Source organism: Amphiura filiformis, chromosome 9, assembly GCF_039555335.1.
Source record: "Amphiura filiformis chromosome 9, Afil_fr2py, whole genome shotgun sequence".
Classification (NCBI taxonomy): Eukaryota; Metazoa; Echinodermata; class Ophiuroidea; order Amphilepidida; family Amphiuridae; genus Amphiura; species Amphiura filiformis.
Genome location: NC_092636.1, coordinates 32,119,184 through 32,138,399, shown reverse-complemented (window position 1 = coordinate 32,138,399; position 19,216 = coordinate 32,119,184). Strand labels below are relative to the sequence as shown.

Here is a 19,216-nt window from a genome sequence, read left to right as displayed (position 1 = left end):
GGTGTGGGTTTTGCTTCTAAAATAAACACTATTTCGAAGTAGAAAATATTGATTAACTTTGTTTTCTGGTGATTTATAGAACTAAATGGGAAAAAAAAAGGAATTTTTAATATACGAGTTATATAAAACAAATATTGAATGGTTTTATTCATTCATAAAGGGATACCCCAAAGTGTAGGTTGGAAAGATTATTTTCATTTAGTGAAATATGAACTGTTCCATTCAGCTCGGCTAAGCCTTGTTGAATGCAGCATCCGTATTTTACCTCGTGAAATACTCATAATAAACATTCAATATTTGTGTACTACAGTAAGCTATTCTTTCAGTGGGTTAAAATGAACTCTTCATTGTGATTGATAGACTGTGTAAGTGTTTTTGATTAGGTTATCACAATTAGATTGTACTTTTGTAGGTGTCATCTTGTTTGTTTCAACTGTTCAGGGATGTACATGTAAGTTTTTACAGATTACTGATTTTTCAGGAATTTTTTCATAAATTTTTTTTTGTTGAATGATGATATTAAAATGAACAAAAAAACAAAAACAAAATACAAAAAGATAGTGCTCCGATTAAGCATTCGCCTTGCTCGGTTCGCTTTTTTTTCAACAGCTACTTACACCCCTGACTGTTTTATTATTCATTTTCAGGCTAAAAGAAGACAACTGTGGGTACCATTGATAGAGAAAGCATTGGCTAAAATGAATGGATGTTATGAGGCTCTCATTGCTGGTAGATGTCTAGAGGGGCTGGCAACACTCACTGGCTCACCGTGTGAAAGTATACAGCTACATCGTAAGTCATTAACTGTGATGCCAATGCTGCTCTGGCTACTTGCTGTTACTTGCTGTTACTTGAGATAAATCATATGCTGCTACTTTCCTAAAGTTAGGCTATTTGTGCAATCGTCAGGCCACGACAGTATTTTTCCGTATTTTCCTTTCAATTTAGCCGAATTATAAAAGTTTTAAGTCTCTGAAGCTCCAAATTTCAATAACAATGGGTTTTGTGATGTACTGGAAGTTTTTAAGTCAAGTGCTTTTCCGCTCAATTAGGTGATTTATGTTGTAAATTCAGGTAAAACTGCCCAAATCTCAGGTACGGTATTGGGTGCTTTATGAATTCTTTAAAATTGGGCTACTTGAGAGTCGTTCACCGTGACCTGGCGAGCCAATTCGCCACACCGTGGCACTGAACATTTTGGCAACACTGGTCATTAATAGAAGAAACTGATATAAAAGGAAATAATGATTGATATTCACAGCCACAAACTGAATTGCTTTTGTTTATCTCTCCCATTGGGCAATGAAAAAAACTATAAAAATCTGACATCCCTGGAGAAAAAAGTTCCATTTTGTGTAATTTTATTCATGTCAGTAAATGGGCTATTCCATTTGAAATCCACACACCCCCTGTGGAAGATTTTGGAATTCCAACCAAAATCATCAGTTTGAGTCGTCGACATTCCAACTGGAATTGAGGTCAGATTTCATCTGAAATAGTACGGCAAGGGTGTGGAAGATTTTGGAATTCCAACCAAAATCAACAGTTTGAGTCATTCCAGATAGGAATTGAAGTCGACATTTCAACTGGAATTGAGGTCAAAATGCAAATCTTCCACAGGGTATCCGACTGAAAGTTAAATAAAGTTAAATTTCCCACTCAAAAACATCTGAAATAGTACCAAAATCAACAGGTTGAGTCGTCAATATTCCAACTGGAATTGAGGTCAAAGTACAAATCTTCCACAGGGTAATTCAAAAACATGTATCTTTCAACCCAAAACATGTAAATTTCCAACTGGAATTGAAGATTTACTCTGAAAAGGGTGTGGAAGATTTTGGAAATCCAACCAAAATCATCAATTTGAGTCTTCCAGATTTTCATTATAATTATGAAAAGTGCATGTTTGGAATTCCAGCTTTTCATAGTACCTGATCTTATTATTTGCTAGTAATCATGGTTTCAAACCATCAAATGCTGGATCTAATGAGATTGCATGCTCCCAGTCCCCGCACTCCGTGTATCCGCGGGTAGTTGTGAAATTTGAAAACCCAGACCTGAAACTTTTCAGTTACTTATGTTGCTCAAATTCATACATTAAAAAAAAAAAAAAAATTCAGCCCAATTGGAGTTATTTTATCACCAATTTGACGCTGTCTTTCAGGTTTTTGTTTGTTTGAGCATTTAGCTCTGAAAACCTGGGGGGGGGGGGGGGTCAATCCCATTGTAGCATGTACACCATCCACGATAATAAACTTTTGAAAAGCACCCTAAACAAGGATTTAACCCTTGCCTAAAACGTTACCATAAACAGGTAACATGCACCTGTTTTTTCACACCCTAAACAGGGATTTTATTCCTTGCATCAAATTTCATTTCCGCATATTAGCAATTGCAATTTTGCTACCCTTTTTCCAAAATTTCATGCTTTTACACCCTAAACACGATACGCGCGTAATTTTAATAATTTGTCATAAAATTTGTTTTATATCGTGAATTTCAAAAAATGAAAATTATTTGATATCAGAAAGACATTCGTATTCAGAATGCAATTCGATATGTCTGATGTGCTCTCATGTCCCACAAAAAATACTGTAGAAACACTCAAAACGCTCATTCCAGATCCCTTAAACAAAAGTTTATGGTACAAATTTGTGCGACGTGCCTAATATTTGCCATATTAAAGCTATATAAAATTGTGTGAAATATGGTTTGTGCAAAAATAGAATGAATAGGCTGGCATGAAGGCTCTTTTAGGCTAAAAAGCTACATAGATGTCAACTTGATGCATGGGGAGGATTGTCAATACCCCTTTATCAAAATTTTTAGGGAATTATATAAAAACGAAGCTAAACTATTATAAATGATGAAAACAAAATCCATGTTTTGTCAAGAAGTGGTAAATTTCTGACTTGAATTAGGGATGACCATCATAATTTCATGTTGCCCCTTTTGCTACAAAAGATTGTTTTCTGGAAAGAACTCATCAACAGAAGTATTTTGGTGGTTAAATGGTCAAAATCGGTCAAAAACTTTTCGAATTATGAATTTTCAAAGTTTCCCATTCTGACCGGTCATTGAACGAAATAAATTGACAAAGTCTAAATATAGCAATGTGAGCAAAATTGGTATAAGCATATATTTACCTTTTTATATTTCTTTATTTTAATATATATGCAAACATGAAACAAGCATATTGTGAAAGTATCAAAGGGTTTCTTATGAAATGGCACTTTACTAGTCAATAGCATTAAGTATTTCTTCAAACCGAGGCACTGAAATCATGCTTTTAGAAAACATTTGCCAAAAATCATCCATAATGGCCAAAGTGGCACAAAATCAAAAGTCCAGGTGAACTTTTTTTCCACAACAATATACACTACACATAAGAAAAATACTAATGTACTACAAGGGATTTTCAACATAGGAATCCAAACAATCAAGTACCAACATGCACAGCTTTGTCCTGATATCACTTCTGGGGTTTTAACAAAATGTTTAACCTCTATTGTGATTGGCAGCAGCATAAGGTATCTCTTTGATAGCTGATAATGCCCAGCCATTCAGCAAGTGGCTAATAACAGACCTTGATAGGCTTGAATGAATACTGTCATGTGCTACAAAACCATCACACTCCAGGGACTGGTCATTCCATATGCTACAGGGAGGACAGTACTTTAACAATGGAGTGAAAGACTCATTATTGATTAGGCGCGTATTTTAAAAGTACAGCTCCTGTGCGTGTATAGCAGCAAGTCAGTGCAGATGGTATAAATATAAGAAAATGTTTAGGGTTGAGATCAGGTGAATAATACAACAAATGAGCATGAAACTTCACATTTATGTTCAGAAAGGTGTCTATTTATCATGATTCGAAAGGTGTTTGGAAATTCCAAAGGGAAGCTGGTGATTTAATTTTTAACTCGAGATCTACTTGTCCGTTTTTTTTTCCTTTTTACAGAGAGTATGATAGAGGTAATAACAACAACTCTGCCAAATTACAGCTCAGTAGGTCAAGGTGTTCACCTGATCTTTTTCATCTGAATATTTTGTGCCATTCTGAGCAGTGCTGCACTGGGCCACTGGCAATTAAGCGCACTGTGGCGATGGAACAATTTTGACTCACACTTACAGAAAAACCAAATAAGTTATGATGCTGTAATTTGCAGGATAGTTACAAAACATAATTAGCATTAACATCTCCAATTTTTACAGAAAAATTATGAAAAATTAAAGAATGAGCTCAATTTAGAAATGTCTGTGCAAGCAGTGCACAGTTGAGCTCCCTGCATGTCTATGGGAGTGTTCTAATCAAGTTGATGGTTCATTGGTCATCCCTACTTGAATGAAACTTCAAGGAAATTCTAGACATAATTATAAAGACAAGAAATTTGCCATTTCTTGACTAAACTGTTATACAAAACTTATTGTTGCTGCATACCCAGCAAACACAAAAACGTTTTAAAAACGTTTTAAATAAGTTATATTTTGGCTTTTGGTTTAGTAAAAACGTTTTAATAACATTAAAATGTCAGGTTATATAAAGGTCATGATAACATTTTAAAACGTTTTGTATGAAAATATACTACAACACTATTTTTTAAATGTTTTCAAAAAATGTTATTTTAAACTATTTTTGCAAACATTTTTGCCAAATATTTTGTCAATACTTAAGAGCTCTTGAACATAATTTTTTAGAAGTGGCTCTATACCTCAAAAAATAGATTTTTCTGATATTTTGTGCAATGATGCATGTTAGGGTGTTGACTACTTGTGTGACTAAAAAAAATTCAAAAATCGGCTCGTTGCCATGGAAACGGCCAAAACCCAGATTCTGTCATTTTGGACCAAATTGGCAGTGAAATTAGTTAAAAAACATGTTATTTCAAGTGTTCGCTGCATCTAACCCATATAATGCTGGAACATTACATTAAATTTTTGTGAAAGGACATCTATTCATCTGATGATCAGCATATTTAGAGGTCAATAAGTTATTCTTAAGGGTACGTGCAGAGCCCATCTGTCAGGTGTATTTTCACTTTTTCATAAAATGTCATTTTAGCACCTAAAATATCATCATGAAAATCAGCAACCCGGTGTTGCCAGGATTTTGTCCATTCTAGTGTGGGTAGTACAAGCTAGGTACTTTACATTTTAGTAAAAATCAGCTTGGGCAAATGTTACTTCTAATTACAGTGTTGCCAGAAAAACCGGTATTTTTGCAAATTGACATTTTGTCAAATTACGCCTTTTTGTCACAATTATGTGCATTTTGACAAATATTTTCCTTCAAGGTGAATCCAAACAACACTTTTTCGTCTTTGTAAATATCTAAATACTGAAAATTCAAAATTAGTGTTGCCAGAGTTCTTGATAAAACACCCAATATTAGTATTTTACTGATAGTATGATTTGTTGTTGATGGTTTGGTTGGGAAATGCTTATTTCTAATTTTCATACATCGAATGTACATAGTATAGATTGTTATATGAATGTTTAAACACCTGAGCACAAAGTAAGTGTTGCCAGAATTCTTGATAAAGCACCCAAAATCATAATGCCACGATCCAGTTCTCTCACGCTAAAGTTGACAACATCAAAATTTGGTTTACTATCATCAATAGCTTGTCCTAAAAACGTATTCAAATTTTGAAAACCCCACGGTTCTAGTATTATCTAGTACAAAGTTATAGTCAGGGTAATTATGGGTATTAATTTTGTTCTTTGTTTTCTATTGAATTTTGAACTGGTCACTCAAGCCTTACTGGACTGGATCAATAATAATCAAAAATATTGATATCAATTTCAGCAATAATTAAAAAATATATAAATATCGTTATCAATAATAAACAAAAATATTATCATCAATATCAAAAATATTAACATCAATAATATCAATAATAATCAAAAATATTAACATCAATATCAATAATTATCAAACATATTAATATTAATATCAATATAATCAAAAATATTAATATTAATAAAAAAAAAAAAAAAAATATAAATATCAATTTCAATAATAATCAAGAATATTAATATCAATATCAATAATAATCAAAAATATTAATATCAATATCAATAATAATCAAAAATATTAATATCGATATCAATAATAATCAAAAATATTAATATCAATATGAATAATAATCAAAACTAAGTCTATTAATATGAATAATAATCAAAAATATTAATATCAATATCAATAATATTCAAAAATATTAATATCAATTTCAGTAATAATTAAAAATATGTAAATATTAATATCAATATCAATAATAATCAAAAATATTGATATCAATTTCAGTAATAATTAAAAAATATAAATATCGTTATCAATAATAATAAAAAATATTATCATCAATATCAAAAATAAACAAAAACATTAACACCAATAATAATCAAAAATATTAACATCAATATCAATAATTATCAAAAATATTAATAATAATATCAAAAATAATCAAAAATATAAATATCAATTTAAATAATAATCAAGAATATTAATATCAATATCAATAATAATCAAAAATATTAATATCCATATCAAAAATAATCAAAATATTAATATCTATATCAATAATAATGAGAAATATTAAAATCAAAATCAATAATGATCAAATATATTAACATCAATATCAATAATAATCAGAAATATTAATATCGATATCAATAATAATCAAAAATATTAATATCGATATCAATAATCTAAAATATTAATATGAATATGAATAATAATCAAAAATATTAATATCAATAATAATCAAAAATATCAATATCAATATCAATAATAATCAAAAATATATATTAATATCAATGTCAATAATAATCAAAAATATTAATACAAATATCAATTTTAAAATATTAAGATAGTTTTGATTATTGTTGATATTGATATTAATATTTTTGATTATTATTGATATTAATATTTTGCTTATTATCGATATTAATATTAATATTTTGCTTATTATTGATATTGATATAAATAATTTTGATTATTAGTGTTATTGATATTGGTATTAATATTTTTAAATATTATTGATATTGATGTGAATATTTTTGATTATTATTGATATTGATATTAACCCTAGAACTACCGGCTGTCAAAGATGACCATAGAGGGGGGTGTTGGTGAGGGCCACCAATGGTTTCTACAGTAAAATAAATTATTTTCATTTCGCTCATGTAAAATTATTATAAGCTATTGACTTTTTACTTGTTTTAGCAGGTGGTGGCTGATATGATCAAGCCGGCAACTTGTGAAAGCGCCCGGCCGTATGGCATTTTCAATATACTTGGTTAGTTTTGTGGGGTTCATTATCGAACCCCAACGGTTTTAGCTTGTATTTATATTATTTATTAACATAGGCCTATTTGTTTGTGATATTTCAAGCGTTTTAAAATTTCAAAAGAATCCCATTCAATAACACGGTTGTGATGAAAATTTACTGAATTTAGAGAATGCAATGCGCCACCACCTGTGTTTTAGCATTTTTGTAGAAATTTTGCCAAAAATCAATTTTGCCAATACTTTTGTTGAAATTTTCCAAATTTACATGGGCGCCCTCACATTATGACGTCATATCGACATTATGAGAGGAATACTTATTGGTATCACTGGGGTAGAGGAGACCCATAGTTATACATTGATTCCAAATATAACGGTATATGACGTTTATAATTGAAAATTAGGGGGTTGCAACCCCCCCTTCGTAGTCCGTGTTACAAAATATGGCTCAGTAGTTCTAGGGTTAATGTTAATATTTTTGATGATTGTTGATAATGATGTTAATATATTTGATATTATTATTAATATTATTGATGATAGTAAACCAAATTGATGTTAATACTTTTGATCATTATTTATATTGATTATTATTGATAATGATGTTAAAAGGCCTACATTGATATTATTATTAATATTGATGATAGTAAAAAAAAATTGACGTTGGATCGTGGCACATATAAATATATATATGATTTTGGGTGTTTTATCAAGAATTCTGGCAACACTTACTTTGTGCTCAAGTGTTTAAACATTCATAATACTATAATGTACATTCGATGTATGAAAATTAGAAATAAGCATTTCCCAACCAAACCATCAACACAAAATCACTAAAATGCTAATATTGGGTGTTTTATCAAGAATTCTGGCAACACTAATTTTGAATTTTCAGTGTTTAGATATTTACAAAGATGAAAAAGTGTTGTTTGGATTCACCTTGAAGGAAAATATTTGTCAAAATGTACAAAATTTTGACAAAAAGGCGTAATTTGACAAAATGTCAATTTGCAAAAATTCCGGTTTTTCTGGCAACACTGTAATTAGAAGTAACATTTGCCCAAGCTGATTTTTACTAAAATGTAAAGTACCTAGCTTGTACTACCCACACTAGAATGGACAAGATCCTGGGAACACCGGGTTGTTGATTTTCATGATGATATTTTAGGTGCTAAAATGACATTTTATGAAAAATTGAAAATACACCTGACAGATGGGCTCTGCACGTACCCTTAAGAATAACTTATTGACCTCTAAATATGCTGATCATCAGATGAATAGATGTCCTTTTACAAGAAATTAATGTAATGTTCCAGCATTATATGGCTTAGATGCAGCGAACACTTGAAATAACATGTTTTTTAACTAATTTCACTGCCAATTTGGCCCAAAATGACAGAATCTGGGTTTTGGTCGTTTCCATGGCAACGAGCCGATTTTTGAATTTTTTTTTAGTCACACAAGTAGTCAACACCCTAACATGCATAATTGCACAAAATATCAGAAAAATCTATTTTTGAGGTATAGAGCCACTTCTAAAAAATTATGTTCAAGAGCTCTTAAATAACATTATGTTAAAATATTTGAACCCAGCAAATACAGAAATGTTCTTAAAATGTTTTTCAAAACCTTTTAATAACATTTAAATGTCGGGTTATATAAAGGTCATGAAAACGTTTTTAAAACGTTATTGAAAATATTTTGGGCAAACATTTTTCGCAAAATATTTTTTTCAACCCCAAAATAACATTCTGTTTAGAATGTTTTGTATCAAGTTTTCAAGAATGTTTTTGGAATGTTATTAAAACGTTTTTATAACCTTTATATGACCCGACATTTAAACGTTTTCTGTAAAACATTTTTGTTTGCTGAGCAGTAGATTATCAAAAAATGTTTTTTAAGGTTATGAAAACGTTTTATACTCTAAATAAACCCTTTATATAACCCGACATTTAAACGTTTTCTTACAACCTTTTATAACCTTTTGCGAATGACGTCGAAAACGTTTTGTGTTTGCTGGGTAGTGAAAACAAGCTTCATTTTAATATGAGTAACAGTTTTAAAGAGTTAAACTTAGGCCTACACCTAATTATAATGTTCTAATGTTTTGGCCTAAATTATTTTTTGGTATAATATTGTAAATATTTAAGTCAACAGATACAATCACTACAGTTTATTGCCAGATTAAAAAAAAAAATAGTGAAATTGAATAGAGACTATTAAACAAAAACAATCCGTTTTTTTAAAATATATTTTTTTGCCATTTTAATGTGATTTAAAAATATAAAGCTGTGGAAATTTAGTGAAAAGGGAGAGAATGTGGGACTCGAATGCAGGGCCTTCCAAGTCAGTGGCATATATTTGTATTTGACATGGTAGGGGGGCTGGGGTTGGAAAACAATTCTTTAAGTGTGAAACTAAACCTACCCACAGAATAAGTTTATGGTACAAATTCGCACGAAGCACCTAATATTTGCCATATTGAAGCTAAATTGTGTGAAATATGGTTTATACAAAAATAGAATAAATAGATGCAAAGGCTATTTTTAGGCCAAAAAGCCGCATATACAGATATCAACATGATGCATGGGGAGGATTGTATAGATCATACCCTCTTATCAAAATATTGGGGAATTATACATGTACTGAAGCTAAAATATTAAAATGATGAAAATGAATTTGTTTTTACCCTTGACACCAAATCTTTTTGTTGACCCGACGTGGAGCAATTTTTTTAAATATTTTTTTTAGTCTGAGGTGGAGGTGTGGAGCGAATTTATTTTCCCCCTCAGATAGCGAGATAATTTATTTTTCTTCAAAGAACTTTTCTGAGAAACCACTGGGGTACCCAAAAAGGTGGCTTTGTTACATTTTGATGTGCAGCTTGGATTTCAAAACACTGTCTCTTGAGTATTCCTTCACTTAGAAGATTCAATTAGGTCTTAAATTGAGGCTAATTTATTCTAGATTACTCATGTTTTTATCCTGTTTTAAAATATTTTTTTATTATTTTCTTATGACGTTTGCCATGAAATGTGCCAAGGGTGGCTGAGGATTAGGGGGAGGGATTCATATCGTAAATTTGATTTAAACCCCCCATTAAAAATTTGAATCTAGTAAAAAAATGTCTAAATGGACTCCCAGACATCTAAACCAAGTAAAAAAATACAGAAGTTCATTTAAAAGACAAATACTTGCTCAAAATGATTGTAAATGTGGAAAAAAAGGTGGGGTTACATCCTCCCTAGTTTGTGATTGTTTTTGCCCTCACTCTTTCATTTTTTAACCGATTTCCATAAAAAAGGTGTCAAAATGCTCAGGAGGATGAACCACTTCAAATGAGATGTGTAGGTAAAATGTTTGAACCATTTAATTTTTTTACTATGTAACACAAAGGTACCCCAGGTTGTGACACAGGATCATTGAAAGTTACACATAATGCTAAAAAAAAAGGGGGGGGGGAGGTAAGTAACTGACCAACCTTTGGCACAGTTGGAAAATTGTTCATGATAAAATTATATAGCAATCCCCAAAATGTTTATATAATCTTGAACATTGGCTTCAAAATGCAACAACTTCAATTGCACTACTTATCCTAGAATTGCTTTTCAAATTTGGTCTTTATCAGATTGCTTTCACAAAAATGTGCTATTGGCATGGTTTTCTTATATGCCTATACATGTATACATGTATTTATTTATTTATTCCAATTTCTCTGCAATCACAAATAACAACATACGAGGGATGGTCAATATATTCCTGCAACTATTATTTATCTCTGCTAAGCATGACTTTGATGACTAGTTTGTAGTTTTTGTACCTTTGTCTTTCAAAACAAATGTGTATTAGCCAAGTCGAATCCTTGATTACGTAATGACATTAGCATAAACACAATAGCATATGGACACTGCCTGATATATCATAGTGGTGAAAAATAGTGGAGAAAATAATGAGTCAAATTGAGGTATTGTTACATAATTCTAAATATCTCGAGAATAAAAGTATGGAATCTGGTGCGGTTTTGCAATTTGGTAGACCGATAACACAGGGTTGATGCTATACTCTATTTAGACCTATACTATTTTTATTAGAGATAGGGGATCATGTTGAATATCTCCAATTTTGAGTAGGCATTATCACGCATTGTTCTTTACATAATAAGAAATAGCAAGATTAAAATGGTACCTGGTTCGATAAGATAAAATGGGAGGTCCCCGTGGGGAATTCGCAAACATTTCTTCCTTTTTAAACCCTTTGTTTTCAAAATGTCATGTTTATGTAATCAAAGCAGCACACCATAGAGAGGCTCTAAATTGAAAAAGAAATTTGAATTTCAAAAGGTGTGTTTGATTTCAGCATTCTGAGACTTAGTATAGCAACTAACTCACAACGTCCAGCAGCATTGTATTTAGTCATATTTATAGCGCTTTTTTGCCTAAATTTTCCTTTTTTCATACATTTTTGGTACTTTTAATTGTGCCTACCACCCACACATGCGCATATTTATTTAATCATAATTGTTTTCGTTTCATTTTGGAGATATTTTTTATTCTTGTGTCTAACTTGTATGCTCGTCTGTCATGATTTTCACACCATTTTTGTTTGTCATTAAGGCCAATTTCTGATGAATTTCAAAGACTGCACCTTTCCTCGTCTGTGTGTTCAATTCTTCTTTCACAATTATCAAGTGAATATACTCAGATTACCTCATACCAAAACAGGGCTTGCAAACTGCTTTGGTACTTACTTATCCTTCTCTCATGTTCTGTAACTGCAATTCAAATGTCCCACCAACGTTGACAGTTGTCAGTGTACATATAGCAATGACTTGATACAAATGAGATTACGTAATTCAAAAGTACAAACCTGTATTTATCATAAGAAAAAGTAAACAAAGTCATGCTTGAGGGGGAGATAAATAATAGTTGCGGGAATATATTGACAATAGAAAACAGCATACCCAAATAGTAAACTAATCTTAAGGGCCTGAACATGATAAAGTGCAACATATCTTTTTATTTCAACAGAAGGGTTGTCAACATGTCCAGGGTTTTGTGGAAATGAGTCCCAATTTATATATTTTTATTTACAATCTTTTCTCAAACATGCCAATGAATGTGAGAAAGAGAGTGAATAATTGATACAAATTCTCCTTTCAGAAATATATGGCTAGCTACAAAACAAAATGTGACATATTTGTTACAACCTGCAAAACAATTTGAAAATCAAAGGCATTCATTTTATTCTAACAATCTTCATAATGCCTTTGTTTTTATGAAATATTTGATTAATTTAGTTAATTCCGCACTTGTCATTGATATTGTGAAAAGATATTCCAATTCCAAAAATATTGCAGCCACAGAAACTCAAAATATTTCCTTGTGACGGTATGACTGTATGGCATTGATATTCATCAAATATCCACTTGGCGATAACTAATTAATTGAAAAGGCTATTGGCATTCATTTTAAGTTTAAAAGAATATCACATTGAAATAGAAATACAACTTTTAAAATAAGTAAGTTTTTTTTAAATATTTTTTTTTGTCATTGAACATATTACTTTCGATGAAAAAGTCATTAAACATTGTGCAGAAATAAGTCAAGCAAGTGAATTGCCCATATTTTCTCAGTTGACAATATTTACAGGCTTATGACAAAAAACAAAATACAATACAAATTAGTGAAATTGATGTATGCATTAAAATGAACGACCAATTCGATTAATTGACAAATATTACAATAAAATAAAAAATAAAATGACATGGTATTGCACACATAAGCCTAACAAACTTCAGTGACAAACTTATTAAAATCAAAATGTTTGCAATAAAAATTCATTTTCTTGCATTACAAATTATTTTAAATTTATTTAAAATTTTATAAATATTTTTTAGCATTTAAAATATTACTTTTGATGAAAAAGTCAACAAACACTGGGCAGAAATAAGTCATGCAAGTGAATTGCCCATACTCCCTCAGTTGACAATATTTACAGGCTTGATATATTAAAACAAATATAATACAAATGATTAAAATGAATGAATGAATTAAAATGAACGACCAATTCGATTGATTGACACATCTACTATGCGTTCATAGGCAAATGTAGAATGCCAGAAGACAATAAAATGACAAGGTATTGCACACATAAGCCTAACAAATTTCAGTGACAATCTTATTAAAATCAAAATGTTTGCAATAAAAATTAATTTTCTGAAATTTTCTGAATTTGTCAAATGAAGGAACTTTTTCACGATAAATTAAAATTTGTCATTTGTGCATGCATGACAAATTTTTCAACTAAGACAGTATGTTTGGCCATATTTTGTTTGTTAAATGATGAATTAATTATATTTCATGTGCTTGGTGTACAAATAAAGTAAACTAACAAATTTATATTAGTCAAAACAAGAAATTTAACAGAGAATGTAATTAAATATTAAAATGTAAATTTTAGACATTTTATAAATGCTTGATATGACTAAACATTGATAAAATTACCTATAGGGCAAAATAATTATTTATTGTTGTTGGGTTTTATTAAGTGGGAGCATGATAACAGAACAGAACAAGTTTTTGAAGAATCATTTTCTGAACGAGACATTTGTCTTACAAATAAGCAAATGAATAAAGAGTAAGCTGACAAATCAAATGGAAAACATTACAAGAGCATATTTTAGTTCTGTTAGTATACATTTTAAATGAGAATCAAAATAAACCTTGAATGAATAAATTAACAATGTGACCTGCAAAAAGTTTATTCTTAATTAAGGATACGATACATGATTTACCGACAAGTGACTCATTTCGGAATGCGATCATGAATTTTGAAGAAAAAAAAAGTTTCCACAGGCTTCGTTGGGACTCGAACCAGCGATTCTAAACTTCCTTCGATTACGCGTCTAGCGCTCTACCGCTCGGCCATCGTGGCATCTTTAGCCTTTTGTTTACTAAAAAAAGACTGTTTTGTACAGATATATTAGCTGTTTTATGCATAAATAGCACGAACGTTTGGTTAAGGTTTCAAACAAATTATAAAGACACTGATGTGATGATGAAATTGCGTAAGTCGGGAATTATCTGCGTCGCAATGTTTTGTTTTGGTTTTAGGAATTTGACTTTAAAATTTACGACTTCATTACATTATCATTCGAAATCAACAAAAGATATTTCAACACTATATGTCCTCATTCTTTCTCTAGAATGTTTTGTACATGTATGTGAAATAGCTTCAACAATGGTTCGCTGCATAATGGTAAAAAATAGCCTTGACCTAAAAAAGGGCGAGAGGTACCATATTTACGGATTCAGGCTAAATTTCAAATTGATATAAAACGTTTGTTTTTTGATCGATTACAAAAATTAATTTTTGTTGTATAAAGAAATTGTATCTGGCGTGAATAACACTACAGTTTTTATTCCTAGGGCTCTTTGACTTCTTCAAATAATTTTTTAATGATAGAGTGAATCCCTGGCCCTCTATAATTACGCACAAAAGATCGAGTCCCCTTAATATATCATTTTCTTTCTTTTGAAATGAGTGGTCACCCGGGGTGGTCACATATGCAATGTCAAGTCTGTACATTTTGGCACTGCGGGTTTAATTATATTGCAATTATGGTTGATTTCACACAAATGCAGGGATGTTATTTGTTTGTTCAGCATCATAGCTATTAAATTTGATCAAAATATCAAATAAAAATCAAATATTTTAAGCGGCTTCTGAAGACGTACTTTTTTCCAAATGTGTAATTATTGTTGTTGTTTTTATATTGTTTTTCTTATGTTTTTTGTTTTGGAGCAAAAGCGCTGTGTTATTTGTAGAGCGCTATAGAAATGTGCTTTAATAATAATAATAATAATTAGGCCTAAATATTTTGCAATTCTCAATCATTTTGGATGCGGGCAGGAAATGGTAAACTCAAAATCAAGAAGGGCCCGAGGTTTTTCCCCTTCAAAACAGACCAGGGGAAAAATATTAGTTCCTATGATATGACAAAGTGGATGGTGATAGTCATAGCAGGATACTGTCATGCTCTATAATGAAATATGCGGGGGCATGGTTGATGGTTCAAATAGCCTGTATAAACAGCTAGGGGGGTACTCAGTACAAAAGACCATTTGCCCATCTAATATATCAATGACTTTTCGGAAAAGGTAATTGGTATAAAAGTGTCATGTCCACCTGCTTTGATAACGATCAAAGCTGAAAAAAAATCCCCTCATTTCAATATCTCCAATATCTTGAAATAATGAATTAAGAATGAGTTTTTTAATTCTCATCTTTCTGATATCAGAAAATGAGCATGTAGTGTGGAATTTTTAAGTGTTTATTTTTTCATATGGGCAAGTTCTTTGACATTTGAATCTGAGACATTGGCACGATACATATATAGGAATCAGCCTAGAAACCGGGGGTCACTCCCATTGTGGCCTGTACACCATCCGCGATAATCAACTTTTGAAAAGCACCTAAACAAGGATTTAACCCTTGGCTAAAACGACACCCTAAACAGGGATTTCATTCCTAACATCAAATTTCATACCCTAAATTTCATTTCGCAGATTTAGAAATTGCAATTTTGCTACCCTTTTTCCAATTTTTCATGTTTTTGACACCCTAAACGCGACACGCTGCAGATCGTGCCTACCCACCTAAAAAAACGACCCTTTTACGCGTTTTCATTATCGCGGATGGTGTACAGGCCACAATGGGAGTGACCCCCGGCCTAGAAATCAATTCAAAATTATATTGTAGCCAAATTTAATTTGTCCATCAAAGTATGTTGTCCAACCTGCTTGGAATTTCACCTTTAGACACCAAAATGACACCTTAAAATTAAAATGCCCTGGGTATAAAAATGCAGGCAATTTTGTTTCAAAATGTTTACGATTTTGAACTCTAGAAAGCCGAGAATAGAAATAAGCAACCAGGGCAATTATATTAATTAAATTATATTGTTATCTGTATGAAAATATCAATACAAAAAGTGAAGTGGTAATCAGTTTTGAGGTTATATAAAGACGCATTTATACTTCAGTAAAAAAAGAAGACTCGTTATACTTGAACTTCAGTAAAAAGGGTTAATTCACATGTCAATATAAAACTTGAATTTGTTTAATATGTGAAAATCTGTAACCAGGTAGAAAAAAACATGAAGCAAGGCCTATCCTGAGAAAAGCCCAGACTAAAGATCATAATCAAATTATGCTACATACACTGTCCACTGTGGTCCACAGCTTCTGTGCACAAACTTGTAGTGGTTTTACAAAACTATTCCACTGGGCCAAGGACACTCATCCTAAAAATAGGTTTTAGAATGTTAATGGTTTAATTTATGTGGCATTATATTTTTGCAATTATCTGTTCTTAAAACAAAAACTTCACAATGCAGACAAAATAGATTTCTTGTCACTTGAGGTCTATTAAAGTTGGATATAACGTCCATCTGGTATTTGAATGAATGAATGAATGTATAGCAAAATATAAATCTGAAAAAACTGTCAAGAATTCTATCTATAAAAAATCCTTTTTTACAACAACAAAAAATTCGTAAATTTGGACAACAAAATAAAATTCAGGCAAAAATTCTCATTAGGGGCTGTGCAATAATTATGAGCCAATGGGTTGGGGGGGAATTTCCCATGATGGTCCAACTCAAAATGTGTCGGTTATTGTTGGAAATTTCAGCATGATAATATTTTAAGCAAACATGTTTTTTGCGTCTAACAGTTTTTATTATTTCTAAATTTCCACCATACTCGGAAAACAAGCAAATCTTCCACAGGGAATTTCTCCGGGGGTCACTCCCATTGTGGCCTGAACACCATCCGCGATAATGAAAACGCGTAAAAAGGGTAGTTTTTCGTGGGTAAGCACGATACGCGCGTAACACGTTTAGGGTGTCAAAAACATGAAATATTGGAAAAAAGGGTGGCAAAATTGCAATTGCTAATACGCGTATGAAAACAAGGAATAAAATCCCTGTTTAGGGTGTAAAAACACCTGTTTAGGATATTGTTTTAGCCAAGGGTGCTTTTCAAAAGTTGATTATCGTGAATTGGTGTACAGGCCACAATGGGAGTGACCCCTCCCCCGGAATTTCTACCCTGTTTTAGACCTTCTCTGCTGGAATTCTAACAAAATGTAAATGTTTCCAACTGGAATTGAGGTAGAAGTGCAAATCTTCCACAGGGTATCCGACTGAAAGTTAAATTTTCCATCGATAATGTTTCCAACTGGAATTGAAGTCGACATGAAAATCTTCCACAGGGTATCTGACTGGAATGAAGTTTTTAGCTAGAATTCCACACAAAACATATAAATGTTTCCAACTGGAATTGAGGTCAAAATGCAAATCTTCCATAGGGTATCCAGCTGGAATTGCGTTAAATTTGTAAATCTTCTACATGATTCAGCTGGATTTACAATGAAACATGGGACTATTTCCAACCGGATTGTACATTTGGCCCAACTGGAATTTAGGTAGCATTGTAAATCTTCCACAGGGGGGTGTGGATTTCAAATGGAATAGCCCAATGAATAGATGTGTTTGTGGTACCAGCTCTGTCATTCAAAGCTGGTAATATAATCACTACCACTGTATGTGACCTTGCCACTGTATGTGACCTTGCAAGTTCAAGCAAGAATCAAGCGCGAAGTGAGCAGAGAGTATGAGTGCGCTTTGCGATCGATACATGTTCCCTTTCTGGATAGTATACATTGTACTAAAGTAACAGAACCTAAAATTAGTGCTATGGTTGCCATGGTTTCATAAGGTCTTTGTTTGTTATTGTTTGTTTGCAGCAAGTAGCTCTACAAGAGGGGAACCAATTGACAAGGATTTAGTGTGGGCAAAACTACTGAGTTCTAAAGAAGCAGGGTAAGATAGATATAAAGAGATTGTACCCAAAGAGTACCAACTCAAAATTGTCCCATGTGTGTATGTAATGCTAAGGTACATCCACCATAGAGAGTATTCCCAAAGAGTACCAATTCACAAATTGCCCCATGTGTAACAACTATGGTAAAGTCATTTTGATTATTCGCTCATGGAGGGCAAATAGTGTACCTCTGACATTGAGCTTGTTCATATTTTAACATATAAATCCTCTTGCAACTTCTCCAAAGGTGTTTGGAAGGAGGGTCACAAATGTAAAACATCCTTTCTATAGACATATTTGAGATAAATATGCAACACTTACTCAGCTGCAACTATTTGATTTCCTTAATTTTCAGATTTCTAATGGGTGCATCTTGTGGAGGTGGTAATATGAAGGTAGACCCCAAGCAGTATGAAACAGTTGGTCTTAGACCTAGACATTCTTACTCAGTGTTAGATGTACAAGATATGTGCAATAATAGGTAAGTAACATCGAAGTTATTCCATTTAAAATCCACACTACCCCTGTGGAAGATTTAGCTAGAGTCTTCCACAGAGGGAGTATGAGTTTTGAATGGAATAGACAATTGGGTAACTTCCATTTGAAATACTTACTCCATTTGTGGAAGATGTAGGTAAAGCCATAACACAGAGGGACCGTGGAAGACATTTCCAAATTCTTCCAGGTAAGGGTGTCTACGTTTAAACGTTTCACGTGTAACCGCCCGTTAAATGCACTATCCGTTTAGAAAAATTGCTAACCGTTTAAATGTAAAAAAAAACCAACAAATTTTGTTAATTTTTTATAAAGTTTTTCAATGTTTTTCCTGCCTTACGCGAAGTCTAACCCACCCCCAAACCTTACTACTTTAAACTTTAACCTAACCCAAAACCCTTGCCCTTACCCCAAAAGGGAATTAGGGGAGAAATTGATTTCACCTGAAAATCAGACTTATATTTAATGTTTTAAATGCATGAATGTGTTAATAACATTTTAATTACTTTATTTTCCCTCATTTCATCGAAATTGTTATTTTTATTGCTAA

General features: G+C 31.8%; 1 protein-coding gene across 1 annotated transcript in view; it reads left to right on the top strand.

Annotated features, from left to right (window-relative positions):
- LOC140160051 (calpain-15-like) overlaps positions 1-19,216 on the top strand; it is a 50,026-nt gene that overhangs the window by 16,918 nt on the left and 13,892 nt on the right. The window contains 3 exon segments of the mRNA XM_072183320.1: positions 648-792; positions 18,095-18,170; positions 18,527-18,652. Of these exon segments, the coding sequence (XP_072039421.1) occupies positions 648-792; positions 18,095-18,170; positions 18,527-18,652 (347 nt within the window).